This window comes from Bombus vancouverensis, chromosome 3, assembly GCF_051014615.1.
Source record: "Bombus vancouverensis nearcticus chromosome 3, iyBomVanc1_principal, whole genome shotgun sequence".
NCBI classification, from domain to species: Eukaryota; Metazoa; Arthropoda; class Insecta; order Hymenoptera; family Apidae; genus Bombus; species Bombus vancouverensis.
In genome coordinates, this window is record NC_134913.1 from 20,842,140 (window position 1) to 20,864,155 (window position 22,016).

The 22,016-nt window shown below is 43.9% G+C and overlaps 1 protein-coding gene across 5 annotated transcripts in view; it reads right to left on the reverse strand.

Moving 5' to 3' along the window:
• Positions 1-22,016, reverse strand: part of raskol (Ras GTPase-activating protein raskol) — a 255,886-nt gene that overhangs the window by 170,633 nt on the left and 63,237 nt on the right. For 2 of the 5 annotated variants that reach the window (XM_076617129.1, XM_076617128.1), the window contains exons 1-2: positions 10,754-11,335; positions 1,627-2,053 (exon numbers count right to left, since the gene is read on the reverse strand). The exons of 2 other annotated variants lie outside the window; for them this stretch is intronic. In XM_076617129.1, the coding sequence (XP_076473244.1) occupies positions 1,627-1,861 (235 nt within the window). In that variant the 5' untranslated portion in view covers positions 1,862-2,053; positions 10,754-11,335. Of the gene's footprint in view, positions 1-1,626; positions 2,054-10,753; positions 11,336-22,016 lie in introns of those variants that run through there. One more of the 5 variants, XM_033328340.2, reaches the window with a different exon arrangement.

A 22,016-nucleotide genomic window follows, 5' to 3' on the forward strand; every position in this document is an offset into this window, starting at 1 on the left:
CGGATCGTGGTAGAAAGGACGCGACTTATTTACCTACATCGATTTATTGCGATCGAAGAGATTATATCTGCGGGCAGCGTTCCCGCCGGTGCTACATGTTACATCCACGCTGAATCACGATTTAATTGGTCCCCACCGAGAATCGATCACCCGAACCGTTCATTCCCGATCCTGGTTCTTACGATCCTCGCGAGTGTTCGTTTTTCTTCGCGGTCGTGCCGGTATGCGGTAGCAAAGTGATACGAAAATACGAATAACGCGCAAATTACGGCTGGCTAATGCGAGAGAATTATCTCGTCGGTACGAAAGAGCAACCGGTAACTAAGCATCCGTGTTCGTTTAATCGACGACATTTTCCTCCATTTTTATCCTTTCGAAGCTACGTTTTGGCCCAACTACCTCCTATGTACAATTCTACACAGTACTACATAACTTCTATAATAAAAAAAACGTCGAATCAACTCCAAAACGATAAAACGCTGTACCAACAATCTACACCAGAAGTCATCTCACTAACGACTTCATCGAAACAAAACTCGTGATATTCTAAACGCGCCGCAACACCAAACACAACCCGTTTCAGCATCCTGCACGCATCCAACGTACACACAGATGTAAACGTTTCGCAACGCAAATATCCCCCTTGCTAGCGTGGTTCAATCTCGTCAGATCCGAGCCACATTCTCGTTACATAACCCGAAAAAATTCCGAGATCTCTTCTGTATCCGTAGTATCCCATCTTCCAGATGCGTTTGACTCCCTACGCAGACTGCGAGGCACCCACGCAGCCGCGCGTTCACGATACACGTGCCACTCTCTTCTTCGGATTTTCATTTAACGCGGCAGATTAATTCGCGCTGGTAAATCACGCTCGAGGAATATTCGTGTGCGAGTGGCTCGGTATCGTAGCCGGCATTGTATGTTAATAGCAACGGTTGGCCCGCGGACCAGAAATAATAGCGCAAGTGCATCGACGCGCACATATATACGATAATGTACATATACTTAGTTTCGCAGGTGAGGTCGCGACCAACACTGCCTTCTCGTTTTCTAGCTGGGAGATATCGTGTTATACCTGTAACGAGTACCGAGTAATAGTCGTTCGGGAGTTCCGTCGCTGGCAATACCCACGTCGAACAGCGTATTCGCAAATCAATTTCGAGCTATCGTTTCTGGTTGCTTTCGAAGGATAATTCGCCGGCCACGCTGCTCGAACGACAACATTTTCTCTACGTACGGAGATATTCGCCAAGCGTAAGAATCATTCGTCTAACAAAAAAAGGAAGGAGAAAAAGGAAAAGTTTAACTTACCGATCAAGTGCTTTTCACGGGGTAAAATCAACGTTTCTCCAAAAAGTTCTACTCGTCGAATATTCTCGACTCGCTAAAACCAAATTTCTCCCAAAAGAAACTGTTTTCGCTAATCTTATCTACGTTTCAAACACTTTGGACGGGGGACAATGCATTTTCTTGCAAAGAACCGCATTCGTCCGATTCGTCCGACGCGTGAAAATCAATTTTTAATTAAAACGAGTTTAAATGTTCGTAGTCAGCGTGATCGTCGGTTGCTCGCGCGAAAGAGGCTTCAACGCGAAACGAGGCGCGTTGAAAAATACCAGAGCTTACCACAGTAATGGACCAGGATATGAAGAGTGCCTGCGTGTATCCGGGAATCGCACCAGGAACTGGTGTCGACCTGGGGCTCGAACAGAGAGAGATCGAGACCCTCCATGTCGCTTTCGCCGCAGGAATCGCTCAGAGGCTCCAAATTACCGGAGTTTGCCACCTCGTCCTCGTTCGTGATGTCTTCCGGAAGGTTCTCGCCGCCTCCGCCACGGCAACGCGTCGGTGTCAACGCCATTTCTCCACGATTCTTGCCGAAAGCGTTGACGGACACGCGTTCAAGCGCTTCCTTTATGCGCTACTTGATCGTAGGTAGCTCTGCGAGTCGACCGTGAGATTCGAGAGATACTTTGGATACCTCAGTGAGCGATTTGATTCATCATTGGTTGCAGCACAGCGTGCCGTTGCGCGGCTGCTTTCGAGTCAGAAACTGAAAGCACATGGTCACGGCACGGACTCGTGAGATACGCGATTTAAACGCGTCGAAAGTAAATCGAGGCATATCGAAATTCCATTTGCACGGCATAGTTACTGCCGGAACGCTTTCGATCACAGACCTGCTTTACCGTTCGCGTAAATTAATTTTACCGTCGTCGTGAATTGCTGTCTCGATAACAGCGGTAGCCTGTAACAATCGTCATTTTTATTTCTCCCTTTTTCCTTTTTTCTTTTTTTTTTTCTTTTTTAATCACCGTATCGATCGAAGAGTTTCGAGAGAAGGAGGTCGTACAAGAGTATAATCGAAACGTCTGTGACGTAAAATTTACAAAGTGGAGTTAGGTCGTTCGATCGTTTCTCAGGGAAAGGGTGGACGAAACGATCTCTCGACGAAACGGCGGATAAAATGATACTGAAGAACGGCGCAATAACAAAAGTTTTTAAAAATAGCGGTGTTTTCAAAGAAGTATAGAAAGACAGACAAAGTGGATCAAAGTTACGTCCGTGACACAGGAGAGAACCAAGTGCACTCGCGATGCCACAGCTCTGAAAGTGGAGCTCTCGTGTCTGAAACGCAAAGACCCTCTTTAATTAAGCGAGCTTGTAATTAATTGCCTGTTCTTGGTCCATCCCCCGCGCGACATGTCAACGAGAGTTATGACCTATCCAACAACACCGAGTAAGCACTCTCGTCGGCTGGACGAGCCAAAGCAGCTCCGAGCGTTTTGCTTTCTTTAGCTCGAGAACAAAATTGACGAGAACAGATTCGAGCAAAGCGACCAAAACGTAAAATACGACACGAGCGAACGGAATAAATTAAAACGATCGGTAATAGCTACATTTACAGAAAACGGCGATCTCGTTTTCAAATAAAAACGACCATTTCCTTCCAAGAATTCGCTCGATAAACCGAACTAATTTACAAAGAAAAGCATAATATTCCGTGCATAACGTTTCGTTAACGATTCTTCTAACCGTGTTTCATCGCATTATACGAATAATCGTACACCTCTTTTCAGTGTTTTAACATTAGGAATCTCCTTCTTCGATATTTTTGATTCAAAAGAAGGTTTTTTATACGAATTGTTAAACTATCGTTAATTTCGATATCTATTAAATTCGAATTTAATTAAAATCGAAAGCTTATCGATCTGTTTCATCTTCATAACGCGAAAATTCGCTTTTCACCGGACCCCGCAAAGTAACGTAACGCGAGCTGCCAAGAGGACATTAATTACTCGATGTTCGTGGACGGGATATATCGCGACAGCAACGTGGCATGCTCTTACGTCGATAAATTGTTTACACATATTTACATGGTCCGCTTCCTGTGCCAGCCGAGCCCGCCACTACGGATGCAAAAGCGAAAAAACCAGTTTCAATGAAAAAGGATAACGGTGTGCGAGGAACTCGCATACCAAAGCAGCTTCGCACGATGAAAATCTATTACCATACACACGGCTGTTGGCTCCCGCAACCGTTGCGTTGAAAGAACATTTAAAATTTCCAATTGGAAATTTTCAATGAGACGCGATTTTCTTTCTCGAAAGATTCTCCCGTCGAGAAATTTAACCGACCAAATCTTTCCTGCGCGTTTTACACGCTACGTTGGATAGAACGCGTGAACTAGTTCCGATAGTGTCTCGAACGTTTAAAATTGTTTTTACAATAGCGATAAGGTTTACTCGTTATGGAGAAAATGCAATCACACGCATCGATACGGTACTTTGGTCGCTAACAACTATCTGTTTTCGTACGAGGTGGATGTACGAGGCACGGAAACGAATTTCGTCGTTCGCTTGAAAGCTACAACGGTATAGAGTATATATATACACTATACACTATACACTATACACTATACAGTATACAGTATACCATAAAAGAAGGTGCAGGAAAGTTCGTTTTTCTCTTGTCTTTTTTCTTGTTGTTAAATTATTAGTATTTTTAACTTTCTATCTTTTTTAAATAGTTTTTTTTGCGTAACCGATAAGTAAAAACTACGTAATATTCTTGCGAAAAGGAAATCTCCGCTCGAGAACGCGTAATTGAATGAAAGAAATATTACCAACTAAAGACAAAACGATCAACATCTGTCGTATCGATATCTATCGACGCTACGAAATTAGATGGATGAGTATGTTCCCACGTTTTATTGCCGGACGTGTATCTCGTACGCGTATCGCGATACACGTATCTCCGTGCAAAAGAGATCTAGCAACACAGGCACGAATCGATCGGCCAAAAACGATTAGCTCGGACGCGGGAACGCGTGCAAAGATCGAGATCGCGGTTCGCGGCGATCACGCCGAAGATCACGGCACGTGAACTGGTTTCGCGAATACCGAAGAAGCGTGACGTGTGCGTTGGTCGCGTGTGTACGCGGGCAACGACGAAACAAGAGCGAAAGAAGGAGAGAGGGAAAGGTGGAAGGAAAAGGGAAAGCAGGATCCAGCGTACAGGTCGTTCGCATCCGAGTTCGAAGTTGGCGGGCGAACCTGTAATCGTTTCGTGACCACGGAGCAGAATACGTTCGCCCGTCTTTCTTTTCGCCTCCGTTTCAGGGCCTTTTCCAGCCGACCAACACGATCAAAAGGAACACGACCAATAATCCTGTGAGAAAGAAATTGGCCGTCGGCACGAACACCGAAATTTCCCACACAGGAGAAAAGGAAATTTGGCATTTAGCGCGACGGCGATCGCCTCACTATACTCGTAGTATAGCGATTACCGTAGCAAGGACATTGTTAACCACGATCGTACACACCCTGTATACCAACGTAAACCGATAGTCAGGTTATATAACAATAGGTTATAAGCGAATCGTTTCCATAACGATATTCTCGAATATTCTCAAGTTGCATCGCTACTACTCCTTGCTCTTTCTCCCGCAAAATTTCTCGTGTTTCGAGACAAAACAGCCAACCAATCCCGTCCAAAGCCGTCCAAAGCCGTCCAAAGCCGTCCAAAGTCATCCAAGACATTGAAACGCGTATGAAAGGCAGCGAATCCGCGAAAGAACCGCGACTAATTGTGCCATTTGGGCTCGTACACTAGGCCCGCTTCCTCGTCGATCCGGTCAGCGGCGTTCGTCGCCGATGCGAGAGATCACCGGCCGGCTTCGAAGACTCGTTTCCATCTCTATCCCGAGGCGAGGAATCGAAAAACGGCTTGGTCGAAAGAAGAGGTAGCTAGGAGGAAACGAAACACGCTGTATATCCGTGTACGAACTCCGACATTTCGAGGCAGTGTCGCAGACTCGTACGTGGCTGAAGCTCGTGAAAAGGATCTCGAGTGGATCCGTTCCGGCTACCACGAGGACCATATCGCCGCCTGCTCGTGCCATAGAGCCAGACGGAACAGTCGAGGAAGAGAGCAAAGAGGGACGACCGAGTACCTACTTACGACAACCACGATCCCTCGTAAACATCGGATGGAGGCCTCCTGGGAATCCGCAGCAGGAACAAGGATACCAGGTGCACTCGTCTTGATAACGAGCTTCGAAGCGCTCGCGCGCCGACCAAAGATCACATTCCGCCCGTTTTTTGCTCCGATGGCAGATTTACGAGTGGCGGAGAGCCTCGATTCAAATTCAGCGCCCTCGGAACCTCCGTCTCGCGGACTCCAAACGATAAGGAATACGCATATCCGGCTGACATTATAGACTGATTATTACGCGTGGTAGCTAACATCGATTCACGGCGATCGTATAGCGCTGGCTGAACCACGCGACGACATAGGAAAATAAATATCGTTGAATAATCGCAATATTCGTGCGATCCGTTCGAGCCCGTATCGAGTAGCGATATCTCTGATCGTAACTACGCACTTGGATCAGTTTCGTCGCGTAATTTCCCTACGACCGTTCTTACCGAAAGCTAGTTCCGTACTTTCGTATTGCTATACCGACTAATTAGAATTACGTGTATCGAGTTTATTACCATTTAAAGGTACTTTATTTTACTGCTACTACTTTGATTTACGCATGGCACGAGTTAAAAAACGACTTAGCGGGAACGTACAAGTACGTGCAAGTATCCTTTTTACCTTCTATTCGAATCCGATTATCGTTCCAAACCTCCGCTCTCTCTCTCTCTCTCGGTCCACAAATAGCCACCGAAACATAGTCTTCGCTAACGAAGTGCATAAAAACCTTCCAACAACTTTCCAAGTAATCAAACGAGAAGAAAGTAATTGCCTCGTAAGTTATCGGGGAATCGATAAAGTCGGCAGAGTGGGAAACCTCGGAACAAGAGATTGCGCGAGTGATTCGAATCGCTAAAAGTTTCGGTCAGTCGGAGAAGAAACGCGGAAGGCGATCGAAACATTTGCCTGCGTTACCTAATTGCTCGTTGGCGATCGGCGTGTATCGGTTCGAGCGTAATGTTGATTTAAATTCGCCGGAACGCGTTAGCTCGCGCGAAACGCGCGCCCCATCTGGCCGTGGAACTCGGTTATGCGGACTATGCCCCGAGGAGAAGGTAAGCAAGTAACAACGGACAACGACGATGTGTTACGCCGTGTACGCGGGAAAGAGAGAGGGAGGAAGCGACACGGAAGAAGGAGGACAGACGGAAAGGAGAGACCAGAAACGAGATCGAATCAGCTGAGAGGGAAGCCGGTCGGGACTGGCGAACCCAACAGAATGGTTCTTTAAATCAGCGATACAGCCAAGATTTGTCAAACGTGTACCGGACCAAGTCGGGTAATTTGTTCCGCGCAAAGACCATCACCGTTTCTCCGTTCTCTCTGTTTCGAGTTCAGGCAGTTTTGGGAAATCGATTTCGCCCGTCTGAGTTCTCATACGCTTGTTTATAGACGTTATAGCAGAGAAATGTAAGCGACTCTTTCGCTTTCATACCGTATGACTGATCTATTGCAACATTTTTTCAGGAAAATTTCTTACCAAAATTTAAAATCTACAAAATATCGGATAATATCGAAAGGAAATAATATTACGTTTACGATGTCAATCATCGATGCTTTATATACTCAATTTTTTATAACGTATAATAATTTTTAACGTTCCATAGTTTTAATACCAAACCACACAGGTGTATAGATAACGACACGTTCTTAATCGGACGAAGCACGCGCTTAATCCAAATCTTTGATCGAATTAACTTTACCGTAACAGCTGAAAGTAACCTCCGAACGATAAAACGCGATATCTTAAGCGATCAAGGAATCGCAAAACGTTCGAAACAATCCAATTATCAAAAGAGATACATTCCACTTTCTGTGACAAAGTCTTGCTCTATTCGAGACAGGATTGCGAACTTCCTAACGACATACGCAGGCAAATACAGACACATCCACGGTGAATCTAACAGTCTACGCCGGCTCCCTAATAACTTAACACCCGCGGAATCGAAACTAAACAGAAACACGACGCGACGTTCGCCACGATCAACCGCAAACTACCCAGTAGCCGTGTAATCCGTCCTCGGATGTTCGAAAACAGAAACTTATCTCTTCGCACGAATTTCAGGGAGCAGACATCGCGATTTCCCGGTCCCGTGAGTTCGACTATCCCTCGTCTCTATGGTTAAAGGGACTTTGGTCCTGGAAATTCAGTAACTCGACGGATCAAAAGCTGCTAACGGAGCACGATTATACGGCGACGAATCAAAAGTCGAGGAATACCAAAGGTGTCCCGTGTTCCTCCCTCGTAGGTAGCAAGTCGCTTCATTTCGTCGAGTCTTCCAGAGTTTCCACGATGAGATCGCGTTCCAAGAGTCCACCTTATAAATTATTGATGCTTCTCAAAGGTTTTCCAACGGAGAGTAAACGACTCCTACTAAGGTCTTCGCGTCTTTCCTCCTTAATATCTCTCTCTCTCTCTCTCTCTCTCTTTCTCGAGCGCGCGCGCGCGCGTTTTTTCTTTACGCTGAACGATAGATAGAGTTAGCTGCGAGATATCTGCGAAAGCGATGCGGAAAACAGGAATTCGAAATCGTAACTCCGCGCAGAGAAGTTGAAATAAAGGGTTCACTAACGACCGATGCTATAACGACTGAATAAAACCTTAACAATCATAACACGCAGACCCGTAGGTTTCTTGCAACATCGATCTTATGGCACGACTAGCGCCCGGAGCTTCAAGGGCTTATTACGATCTGTCTTACCTTGAAAACCCATTACGCGCAACCGAACTTTTTTCGCGGTCATAAACTTTCGTTCCCTAAGAGTGACGATCCGTGCCAAGTCTCTAGCAATCGCTAGAGAAAGCATCTTCTTTTTCTTTTCATAATGCAGCGAGAGCGCAATACGTTCAACCTGCTGAAAATCGAATCGATGAATTGCCATCGAAGTTTCGTATCGTTGGTCGTATTACTCGCTACATATTATCGGATCGTTGTGTCGCGGCTCCTTCGATTAAAATTGTAAGTGGAAATTGCGCTACTTCGTTTCTAAGTGATGGAAAATTTAAGAAGGTATCTTAAATTTAAGAAGGAAGAAATAATTTTTAACGTACTCGTGCGTGCTGATTATTACGCAGAACTAAACAAAATCAGACGATTCCATTCGATAGCGCAAAATGTAATTGTCGAATACACGATCCAAAGCAACCGATGATCCTTTCATCCCGTTACTTTTTGCACCAATAAGAGTACAACGAGTGAAATGAAATTTTCCACGAATAAATTTAATTAAACCTTCGGTAAATACGTAAGACGTGTATAATATTAGAATAAGGAAAGAATTTTGCCATTGGGTTCGCTTAATCCATTAATTGAAATCAATCAATTTAAAATTGATTAAAAGGTTCCCGATTCGACCATTTCGATGATATTCCTTTAAATCTATATTATATTTTTACTAGCATCCTATATTTAAAAAATTTACGAGAACAAAGAGTTTAATACCGACATATTTAATTCGAATAACACAGTACTTTTATATAAAAATTATTCCGATTCGACGATTTCAATATCCGTTATAACTGAGAATGAGTTAAATAATAATGCTTCGAGTGTAATCAATTGTCAAAAAATTTGATAATACGAAAAAGGCGAACGAACAAATATTCAAAAAGCGAAGAGCGTCGGGAAAATGCGCGACAAATGACCAAGCATCGATCACAACGAACAATCATTTCACACTACATACTCTATGAAATAAAACGAACATTGCAATCGACGTTTATTACATTTTCATTACTTCGCTACTAATGTATTTTTACAGTTTCTATCCAATTTGCACATCGTTAATGATCTGATAAATATTTTCAAAGTAATCAGATATATCCATGTGCTCGCAGCCAGAAACATACGCGATAATCATTTGAATTTATATTTATTTCTTTCTTCTTATCTCGCTTTACCAACTAATTTCAGGAACAGGAAAACAACGAAACCATCGATATACGAATAAAATAATTTACAGTTTCCATTTATTTATCGACCGTCCAATATTTCAAATTAGAAATTAACGGTACAATTTCGTCGTTTCATACTGCTATTATATACTTTTAATAAATCATTGTTTTGTTCGATTTTAAACAGCAATATCGTAAATAAGATGACAGGACGGAATGCAATCTCGTTTCTTCGTCGTTCAATTTCAAAGAGAAAGTGCCTAACCTTGTTTACCACCTACGAGTAGGAGGTATGCTTAATTGTATAATTACAAAGTCGATGAAACTCTTTTAAATCCAAAGAGTTTTAAGAAAGACTGGCAGATATGTGTACATCCTCTGACTTATACGATGTTATAAAGGGAAAAAATAATCAAACGTTTCTTCAAAAGATAACACCATCGCGGGGAAACGTTCTCGGGTTGCCTCGGATACCACCACAACGAGCATTTAAATTTGAAAACGGTTCGTATATAAACACGCGGCTGAAACAAAGCATTTATATAAATAATCATTCGCGTAGATGATACTCGACCGCGGTCAGCTACGTTTAATTATGCAGAACCTCGCGGAAACCCATTTGCTCGGCAGAAAGCGACGCGTCGATTTTATTCGATGCCGCCCGCCCATCACTGGCAAATCGTATTAATCTTCTTTACTTTACATTAGCGACGATGGTATTTACATTCTGATGTTATAATGAAAAGTTGACCGAGCCGAAGCTAGCTACGCCGCGAACGTAAACACGTTCCGTATAATTATTCTGTTTACAAGCACGGATGGCACTTGCTACTTCTTAGAAAGGGAGTTTGTTAGAGAAAGAACAGAGTATGTATGTATTGATGCATGCACGTATACATGTACGAGTAAACCATGTGTGTTGGAAAATAAAAATCGAACGTCATTCATGGACGAAGAGTCGATGAATCCATTTTTTGCATTTGACTTTGCGAAATATTCTTTCACTTCGTTGATATACACGCGTGTACATTATGAATACACGATTATCGACGAACCTAAGTTTATCCGTCTTGAGAATACTTCGAAATCCGTGAAAATTGAGGTCACAATCGATCGATAGGGGAGAACGAACCTCGATTCATCGAATCGCAAATGCTTTCGATAAACGTAGTTTCCGATCTAATAATACGTTTAATAATACAGACTAATTTTCTAACCTGTACGCGCAACGATAGTTGAATTCCGCTAATTCTCTAGGATACTTTACGATCGATTTTGTTTCACGATGACAAGTATACCGGTCGAAACTGCACAGCGTTTCGATATGCCTCGAAAGATCATCGCGTGATCAAACAGTCCGTCAGAAATACGTACATCGATTGGCAGTTACCTGCACCGAAGCGTTACGACGAGCCGCGGACGTCGCGTCGCGGCGTCGTCCGAATATTTCGAGCGTAAAACTCGGCAAACTTTTTTCTCCAGCGCTGTCGCCGCGATCAAGATAAACGCCCGAAAAACTTGGGGTTCAAGGACTTTCGACCTGGAGTCAACGTACACCAAGACATACCGACACGTCGCTGCGAGTTCTTTCGATTAAAACGTCTCACATCGAGAAAGACCGCACAAGTTACCGGTTTTTCGTCGTTGGAAACGATCCACAGGATGGAAATTATCCGAACGAATCGCGTACGATCACGAGAAACACCAAAAACACTGTCACACCACCGCGCGAACATACGACGACACTACGAACGAGTGGAACCGGATACTCGAACCACTGTACACATCGATGCGCCACTTACCGCGCGTGATTCTTTCGATCGCTTCGAAACGGTGACAGGCGAGCGAGAATTTTCAACGGCAGGTCGGCCAACTTTTTGAATGGTCACATTTTCCCGCTGACCGGCTACTCGAACGGGAACACACGACATAGACGCGATGCTTGCTTGCCGCAAACTGACAACGCGGGACAATGCTAACCGGCCGAGACCGACCGAGCGCGCACGAAAATGGCCGACCGAGTCGCGAGTATTACGTGCGTCGCGTCGACCGATTGACGGACGCGGGGCTATTGATATTTCCATGCTTCTGCTAATCCTTTCTGTCGGCGGTTGAACCGACGCGAATTAAATTCTTTCCTCTCCTGGAAAATAGAGATGCTCTCGCAGGTTCCCTCCTCTCTTCGACTTCTCGAGCGCGAAAGGCCAGCTAATTAGCGGCTGTGTGGAAACGTCTCAGTTCTACCTGTCCTTTCGCGATTACGCACGATTACGCACGGTTACACACGCGTTCTCCCATATACGTACAAGAAACGAACTCAAATTTCGTTTTCGAAATCTTTCACGATACGTACATATATCCGATTTGTACAACTATGGACTTTAAATATTTTGCTATTAAAGTTTAAACGTATACTGAAACAGATAATTTGCTCGGAAATTTTCCGCAAACAGAAGAAAGTACAAAGATTACGAAAAGAAAGGTACTACATATTTATCGACTCGTATTTTCTATTTTGCGTTCCATATAATTTTACGCTTGAAATGTTTCATCGATAGGAACGATGATGACAAATATACGTGTAACGACACTGTACAACGCACATATTCTACAGCGAAGCGTAGCATTATAAACATGCGAACTAGATGACATATATATGGAATTTAGTTTGCGAAGATGACACATTTTTATTAGAATTATGAATGGAGAAGGGTACACTGAAATTTTCAGTACACGGATTTCAGTGTTTTATTCGTCATTAAACCGTCCCGTCGTCGCTATCTCGCGGTCAACTCTTTTTTCTCTTTGCCATCGTAGATGTCACGGTGACAAATGGCACGAGGTATGGCACTCGAGGTTAATGACAAACTTTCCTCGCTGTATCGAATGGAGGAAGAAGAGGAAGAGCGGTAAATTTTATTCGTTTCCAATATCCAAGAACCACTGTTGCGCGCAAAATAGCTACTATATCGCCAGCCATTAGATCAAGATGTACAAAACGAACAATTTTATGGAAGGGAAGATGAAGCGAGACAAAACAAATACAACGATTCGTACGAAGAATCGGAAAACGCTGGGGAGAGGAGGAGAGGAAACAAGAGAAAGCGATCGAATGTTAGAAAAATACGTTGAACAAAACGCTTGAAAGTTCGTTTATTTTTATTTTTACGAATAAACCACTTCTGCCGTGTATCGTTCGTTGCGCGAACGAAAGCAAAACGTAGAAACGATTTTTGTAAAATCGTTTGAAATAATAATCTAACATGCTGTGCCAGGTCGAAAATTCTAATCGGATCGCTTAACGAAACTACGGATTAACTTAACGAAAGTTTCCACGATTCTTCGCGTGGCCAATGGTATTTTTACATCGTCAGTCAACGACGTTCTTCCAAAATCACGTAGGAAGAGGCTAGCGCGTCTAAATACACGTGTAATTTTCAATTTAGTTGCAGGCAACGAATCGATTGAAATAAGGTTTCGCTTTTACTCGTTTTATGATCTGATTTGTCCGTCGACTCATCGACGCATCCACCGATATCAATTTGTTCGCGTATATGATTGCTTTTATCAGACATTACAAGACACGTACATGACATCGTATATCTCGAAAGTATTCTACCAAGACCCAGGTTGGTACACCCGTTACACGCTCGATATCGATGCGGTATTTGGAATGAAAGATTTGGTTCCATCCGCGGATACGTAGGTGCCTTCGGCGTGCACCGGATAGAGACGTCTACGTTGCCGCGTATCGGCCACTCCTAAGTTATACAGTTAGCGGCAGCAGTCAATGCCGATAAACCGGTCGTGAAAATAAAGCATTTGAAATTAGCCAGACGAGCGTGTTCTTCTTCCCGTGCACGCGCACGAAACGAGAAACGAAACGACCGGCCAGAGGAAAGGCTTGGAGGAAGTGGAGGGACTTTGAAGTCGAAAATAGCCAAAAATCCAGCAGCCTGCACAGACTAACGCGGTTCTCCGCGCTACGCGACGGCCTCTTCCCTCACGGTCGCCATGGCTAGAAAAGTAACGGTGCCCAACGATCGTTGAACTTGCTACGATGTGACGGCCGGAGCCATTAAAGACAGGCCAAACAGAATATGGGATTCATTGTCAGCGCGAGAACGATCGTTCGACTCGGCTGACTCGGGAAACGCCGCGCTGCCTGCAGCCTTCTTCCTCTCTATCTGACCGTGCCGCGCCGAGAACATAACGATGCGATAAGATACGCGAATTTATTGAAGTGTAAAGCCTGCAAATTATCAACCACCGCACGGCCACGACGACGACTGGTCTTCGGCCATTGGCGGAGTTTATCGCGATCCGTGGAACGGCCAATATAACTGGAGGAAAGGGTACGCGAACCAGCCTCCGCCAAGATTGACGCGATGATATTCAAGACTGCACAAGACTTACAAGTTGCGTAATACGTAGAGTAGTCGCGATCTGCGTTTAGACGGTAGTAAGACCAGCGATACGCGTGGTGCTTCGAGTTCGAGCGGTTCGAGCGGTTCGAGCGGTTCGAACGGTCGATCGATAGCTTGGCGGACAGAACGATTTTGTCAACCGAGCACAGCGGTATTTTTCTATCTATTATCTATCGTTCGAGAATAGCTTTATACAGGACCTTGCACGAAACCAAAGCACGCTGTATCTTCAAAAGGGAAAAAATGTTTTCGATGACTGCTAACCTCGATATAAATTGCGAACAATAGGACAAAGAATCTTTGTCTTTCGAGTATCGACTATCAAGGTGTTCGATGACGCGTTTCATCAGGAACTGAAAAATTACGGAAAGAAACGTAACTCGTAGATTACATGGGGGAAAGAATAATGGGAAAATTATCTTTTTAACGTGTCCAAATAAAGCTCGCCTTCGATTTAATCAGCACCGTTGAGGAAGCTCATTGTTTCATCTTGCTCGTCCAGATGCGAAATAACGTACACCACGTATGTATACTTGGCAGTATCTTAGTTGCCATCATCGAACGAAACGCATAGCCGACGTATTGCGCAAAGTCATGAATATTTATGCCCACGGTACTACCGTACCATCGAACGTCTTCCCCTGAAAAATTCGCCACGACGAGAATCGAAACGGTCGCTACCCGCGTTAATGACAGACATTAACGCGTATATTAACGAAAATGACTGACAATAACGTCTCATTGTTCTTGCGACACGACCGTAGCGTTGTGTCTAAAAGTGGTCATTCCACTTTCTAATTCCATCTAACGAGACGACGAGCTTTTATAAATTCTATTATCCGCAATCGGCCTGCAGCGTCGCAATTATTGGTGAAATTTATTACCGTCTACCGCGAGCGAGGACAATTCGGGAGGGATCTATCTCCGATGTCGTTCGTCAAGCAACATATTGTCGTAATAAGATGCTTCTTCGCGTAATACGCCCGCCGTTTATAAAGCGTTCGCGTTAAATAAATGGCGGGCGCAAATTACGGGAAGTAATCACGCGTCGTTCGAAGCGATCGTCTCCGCGATAACAGCTCCGGCGCCCGTTTACAACGGACAAGGTGTAGTTCGTGTAACTTTTAAAAAGCTTTTTATCGATCTGTAACGACCATGTAGCTAGCTTTTTCTACCCTTTCTCAGCCTCTCGTTGTCGCTTTTTTCTTTTTTTTCTTTCGCCTCTTTACATCGAATATTCGATCTTGCCTGTCAGATCGACGAAAGGTATCGCGTGTACGAAGTGCGAGTGATTTGTTTTTGAAGCCAGACGTCGTTAAGCCAGATTTAATTAAAACGTGTTATTGTAGTAACCAGTGTATACTGGATTAGACAGCGTGTACGAGTAGGAATATGTGCGGCACGTAAACGCGCGTGATCGTTTTGCCATAAGGATGTTCCATTCACTAACGTACCGGCGAGAAAATCCATAGAATATACCGTATAAACAACTTTCTGCCACGGCCAAGTATCGAACAGTGCCATCGATAAGTGTGCCTGCTGTTCGCTCTCTACATTCATATGCAACCTGATTCTACTTACCGATGCCACTTACACCCGGACCTAGATACTTTACTGTTGGATATCCTTACTCCACTTTGCCGTTTTATTTAGATCGGTTTTAGTTGAAATAAACTTTACTTATTTATCGAGTAAGCATCAACGCGCGTTAACGGTGATGCATTATCAATTGAAATCGAATCGTGAATTTAGACAACGTACGTTAGGTACAAGTTCATTAGCGGACGCGTACATTTATCGTCGTTATACGCGAAAGTGTGCTACTTTTTGGAACAGTTGCAACGCTTTTATCAGCAGCAATCATACGTTTAACGACAAGCGCCTAAAGTCGAGATTTCTATCGGAATCGTCGTCGTCTTCGTACTCTTGTCTCTTTCGGTCAAGGTCGAAGCAAAAATAAAAATAAAAACAAAAACGAAAACAAAAGTCCACGCGCACATCGAAACCTCGTTTATCTTTAGAAAAAGTCGGCGGTATGATTAACAAGTAGCGTCCACAGTAGCGTAATGACCCAAATTATGCGACGCGCGTATCCGACACAAGGTTCACCGGATGTTCGTGTAGCCAGCACGCGCACGCGATACTCGAGCTATCGACGGAATCGTGACACGGTGGAAAATATCGATGGTTAACGGAAGAACGCGGAAACTTTGACAGTCTGGGAACATTCAGCGCGCTACCTTTTCAAACTGCCACGCGAAACGACTGTACGGAGGAAAGAAAAGGACAAAAGTGGACGAGAGGTTGACGGAAGGAGGACAGGAGCGTGGAGTCGGCTTCGTAGGTTTCCTCGAGGGCCCACGATTCATCCTCCCGATCGTGTGGCCGGATTCCGCCAACGCTCACGGCATTCGTATTTCATGCCATGCATGCGCAGCAGATATACCAAAGAGAAACGAGCGGCTGAGAAAGAGGAAAGAAAAGGAAAAAGGATAAAAGACGTTGGTGGAGAACACGCGAGAACGCGAACAGAACAGACGGATGCGATGAACGGGAAAACGAAGGAGGGAGCTAGGTCGGCATTTCAAATCACTCGGCAGGCTCGCGCGTTTGAATAAATCTAACGGTGAACATCCGCGAGGAGATGCGAAACGAAGTAGTCACGGAGTGGACGATGAAACGGTTGGATTTGGAATTGGAGAATCGATCGGAAATCGAAGAAAACCAGTCGACGATTTAAAATCAGAGTAGTAAATATCCGATCTATACCTATATCTAAATTGCGATCTCTCGCAATTGCTGCTTGCAATTCCGTTATCGCTATCTACGTTTAAACGACTTGGAAAATTAATTCGCCCGACGAATGACCAACGAATTTGGAACCGTTGCCTCCTGTTACCAACAATTTCTTCTTACGATTTCTACTACGAAGGTCCACGTTGATATGTATTAATATCTAGATTGAGATTATATTCGGAAAATAAGATTTCTATCGTGTTTCCCTTGTCCTATCGAACAATTTTTATGGAAATTTAAGAAAAAGAGGAGGGGGGGGGATCGCAAGTTACTCGACTATCGTAAAAGCAAATTACGTTGGTAGAATGTAGGGCTGTGGCTAATTTATAATCGGCGACGTCGCGTGTAAACGGTTCTTAAAGGACTCTTACGCGTGTTGCGTTAGGATGCGTGGGGAAACGAGCACTGGATGCACACGCTGCTACCGGTCGGCAATACGACTTCCCTCGATGCTCGCGGCAGCAATAAAATCTCCTACGGATTCGGACTTTCTCCCGGTTTGACAGGTGGATTGGCGAGATTCGTTGCGCGACTTGTTAGAAGAGGGAGAGGGGCAGCAGGTTGTAAAGAAAGGTAGACACGGAAACGACGGATTTGGCAGAGTTTGAATCAATAATATAATTATAGAATACGAAATAAGATTATATCGACGAAAAAGCTTCGAGTTACCTACGATACAGGGAAACGTACTTAGCATCTATATCGAAGAAACATAAAAATTCCAGATTTGCTTTATAAGAAACAATACTTGTCTACTTGTCGATACAAGCTCTATCGATAAACGTCAAGGTTTTCGCAATGCGTATTTCCACCGCCACGTAGAGGCGGACGCGACGTATGCATATGCAGTTTCGATATCATAGGAATCGAATAAAAGTACAGAGAAGTATCGATAAAAGCAGAAAGGGTGGTAAACTTTCTCCGGATATGAATTTTCGAGAGAAAACAAAGTGATCTGAGAAAATTCAATAAAGGATAGGGTGGCATGTTCGGAAACAGACCCACAGATGAAACGGAATTCGCTCGTGCGTGCTCGCTGTACCAAACGAAAGCGCGTTAATCGCGGATGTAACTGGCGCGGCGCGTTGCGATTCTTTCATTAGTCCTGTTTACACGGCCAACGAAGCGGATAAGCGTCGATCGAATTATATTTTTGCCTTCGTTGTAATATGATATCCCGCTGCACTCCTTTATGAAAAAATCTAGATCTCGCGGTGTAGAAACAGAGAAGCGTTTCGAATTCGTAGTCGAACGACCGTTCGCACTTTCACGAACAACGAAAGTAAGTGTTAATTTTTTGTCACAAGGTTGCGCGTCGATGTGGAATAATTCTCGGACTCGACTAAAATCGAATTGTAGAAATTGGGTACGATCGAACCGAATAATTTTGAGAACTATTCGGCAAAACAGGTAATCAAAGTTCTACGGTGGTTGCAAATTTTAAATCGTTTGATATCACAAATCTTAATACTACGCTAATCGTACACGCGACGTTATACATGTACGTGTTGGTGCCATTCCACGGCACGAAATCCAGACATGCCAACAGTACTCGCTGGCATCTAAAATTTATCTCTACATTTATCGTTAGCGTGTATAACGCCGATTTTATACTATAATTTGATATCGGTGCGTATTTAATAAACAGGCACCCGTATAAAGACATTTGGTATTTTTACCGAATAGCGAATATTATTCGGTCTCGGTATAAATTAATATCAATAGGTATACAGGCGGATATAGTTTTCCCAACTGTCCTCGTTATGGATTTTACTATTTAAATAAAATAATTCCCGTATCTAGTAACGCGACACAAACTGGACAAAAACTTGTGACTTATTCTTGCAGTAAAAACGATATAATTAATATAATAGAATATAATAATAAAATGTAATAGAAAAACAATCGATAGCAAGCGTTACTTTAATATCGTAACGATCTAGATCATTTTATAGCGTAAATTTACCTTGATTTCAAATTTTCTAATTAATCGTGGTAATTAACTAATTCTAATAATAATAATAATAATAATAATAATTATGGCTAATTATGGAAATATGGGTATCTACTATATATCTAGGTAAAGAAACGAAAGTAGAGATTACGTTCGAAAAATAATCCTGTACGTACGATCGGTCGAAAACGTCGCTGAGAAAAGACGACCAATCGTTAACGCGTGTATAAAAGCCGGGTGTAACCCACGATCTCACGGGTTACGCGTTACACAGGTGTGAATCTCGTTCGTTCAACTTGTTTCGACTCACTGGTCGAAGCGAGTCAAAGTGGAAATATCGGAGATTGCGAGCTCGTGTAACGGGGGACAAGGACGGTACGACGCTAGTCCAGTCGGCCTCGAAAACCTCCGTATGCCGTTATTATTCCACGGCACCCGTTACTCGGCGACTCGGCGACTCGGCGACTCCGGCGACTCGGCGAGGGAATAAAAAGAAGAGCGTGCCGCGGAGTCACTAGGTTTATGTTTATAGTTCATACCTCGCGTATATGCCGTGCCGCGCCGGTCCAACGTTTCTCGGTCTGCTCGTCGGTCGGGGCTTTTTGCCGATGAATCGCGTGCTGCTCTCGTATCTCGTAACCGGACAGGATACTGGACGCATTTCTTCGGAGAAAACGAATGAAATTCATCGGAAGTATCTCTCGAGTATTCCATTTAGAATTTATCGAAATTCACGGGATAATACGACGATACCCGAAAAAAGGGAAAAGTACCAAAAGGATACGAATCGAATCGAATCTCAAGCGAAACATTAGAATATCGAAAATTACCATCGAAATTATCGAAAGTGTCATTGAAAATTTTGGGGAAATTTTGGTGAAGAGTCGTCACTTTTGAGGTAATTCGCGGAGATTGATACAAAAATCTCTCAAAACAAGATGGATCGATATTAACGTGAAAGAGAAAAAAAGTAATCCAGCTATACGGAACTATACGCAAGTGAAAGTATTTCTCTTCAAATATTCTCGGGCATCGAACGACTCGTCTACGTTTCTGTCGAACCACCACCTGTTTTCCCCGCTTTGCATTCCTTTTCCGTCCGCACTACGATCAGCCCGTTTACGCTCGCCGTTGCTATTACCAGCAACAACAAGAAATATTTCGACGCGAGCCGAATTGCAAAATCCTCCGCAGAGACATTTTCCTTCCCTTCCTCGTTAGCTCCAGCCCATGGAAGTTGCCACCGTCTAGTCTGCGAGCCGGCCGCGGTCGGCGTCGTTTTTATTTTTCCCCTGGCGATGCCGGAAAGAAATTACCGAATGCCGCGGGTGCGACGTTGGAGAGTGAAGTTGGAAAGGGCCGCGAGTCCTTAGCCCGGAATCATTTAAGACAGGGGAAACGCATCGTAAACCGACGACTTTTCTCTCCATCCTGTCCCGGGCGAAAGAAACGAAGAACTTGCGTCGTCGCTCCGGTCCGCGAGACGTGGTCGATAGAGCTGCGCAAAACTTTTTCTCTCCTCTTCTTATCAACGCGACGCATTTCTTGCAAAGCGATACGATATTAGACGAGCATAAAATCTCATACTCGACATCTTAATATTTTAAATAACGTTTAATCTAAACATCGATTTTCAAGGTCTCGCTTTAAGAGTTCCACGTGACAAGCCATAACCGATAATCCAAGCTCTCTCATCTTTCGAAACGATATTCTACTTCTACGAATATGTCGTACTACGTAATCGCTGTAGTCAATAATTGGCCAAATATTATTTCGCCTGAGGTGGTATGGTGATAGGTGCGTAAGGAACTACTCTTGGTGTTTTTAACGAACAATAGTTTAATTAGAACTAATCAACAATCAGAGTTAACAATTGACAATTAACGATTACACTTAACAGACAACAGGTAACAACTAACAAATAACGATAGACACCGAGAGATCATTCGACGCGTTGCTATGCAAATAGTACCGAGGAGTTACACATTTAATGGCGTAAGGCAGACTGACTGCCCTTTTGTTTCGGATCGCGCAGATTCTTCCCTTCGTAGCCCATCGATATCCCCCACTAGCGTGCATTCATTAGATGTGCCGCCAGTGCTGGCACGTGTATGCTCTTCCGAGAATTCGGCGGAAAGAGTGTGAAGATATCGATGGTACATTGGGCACGTCGGTGTTGCGCTTTGGCGGCGTCGCGCTTTGCATCCGGAGCCGTTGAAAAGTTCCTAGTCGTCGCGACGATTTTAAAAACGATTTTGTAAAACGTCTGAAACGCACAAAGTTTCGATAGACGCCGATCGATATTGTTCGCGCGCCTGATATTCCAAAATCCATAACTCGAAGTACAATATCTACGAAACGACTTTATCTCTTGGAGCGACATACGCATCAGGGTTCAAAGTTCTTAGAAATAAATCACCGAGTTGGCTACGCGCGTTCCAAAAAATATAAAAGAGTTTTAAAGTGAAAATCGCTGTTTTATATGTTTCGATAGTAATTTACAGTACAATATAGTAATTTACAGTAGAAGGAACAGGGTTGAACATACACGTGGCAGAAAAGCCTCTAATAAACATATGAAAAACAGTAAACAATTAACTACATCGGCTGATATCGAAATTCTACCGTGTATTTTCAAAATTAGGTGCTTCGCGCTACAATCCGAGTTTATAAGCGAATTTACACGAAACAACGATTAAATGAAACTCTGCGACTAACTCTGTAAAACTTAGTTCGTGGCGCAGTCGCGATATACGTAGTTTCGATTCGCGTGACGCGAAACGACCGGACGAAGATTAGCGGACCGGCAATGAAACGAAATAAAAAGTGGGCGAAAAAGAAGAAATATAAAAAAGAAAGCTCGAGTGACACCGGTCGTCGTAGATCAAGCCGAGTCACCGTGGCATGCGTAAGGCGTAAGCGGCTTTCGCCGACCGATATCATCGGCGCTACATGGACTTAACGTGGGTGGCAAGAAGACCGTGTTACGTGTATGCCGATAGCGTGTTCCTCGTTGTCCTCGGCATCCAGGCGGATTTACAGGACCTCGCGACACGTGATACGTACTACACACAGCACGAAAGAACGATGGAAAAACAAAAGGAGAAATGCCAGGGGACAGGAAAAAATGAATCCTACCGGTCAGCCTTGGGTATCGAATTCGACCAGTCGATCGCTACCTTCCATCCAAAGGTATTACGCGTATACGCACTCGAGTCTCGAGTGCAATCGATATCGGCCTGATCGCATGTTACAACGAGTGTTTCGGTTTACGAACGACTACCATGGTTCGACGACGACGGATGAATTTTTATTTATTTTCAATAGCGCTCGAGTTCGCCAACGGAATAGAGCTCGTCACGGAGACAGCCTCTTTCCACGTTACACCATTCCCTGATCGATTTATTTACCACGTAGAACGTTATCGGCAACTTCTTTATCTGTAAAATCAAAGATCGGT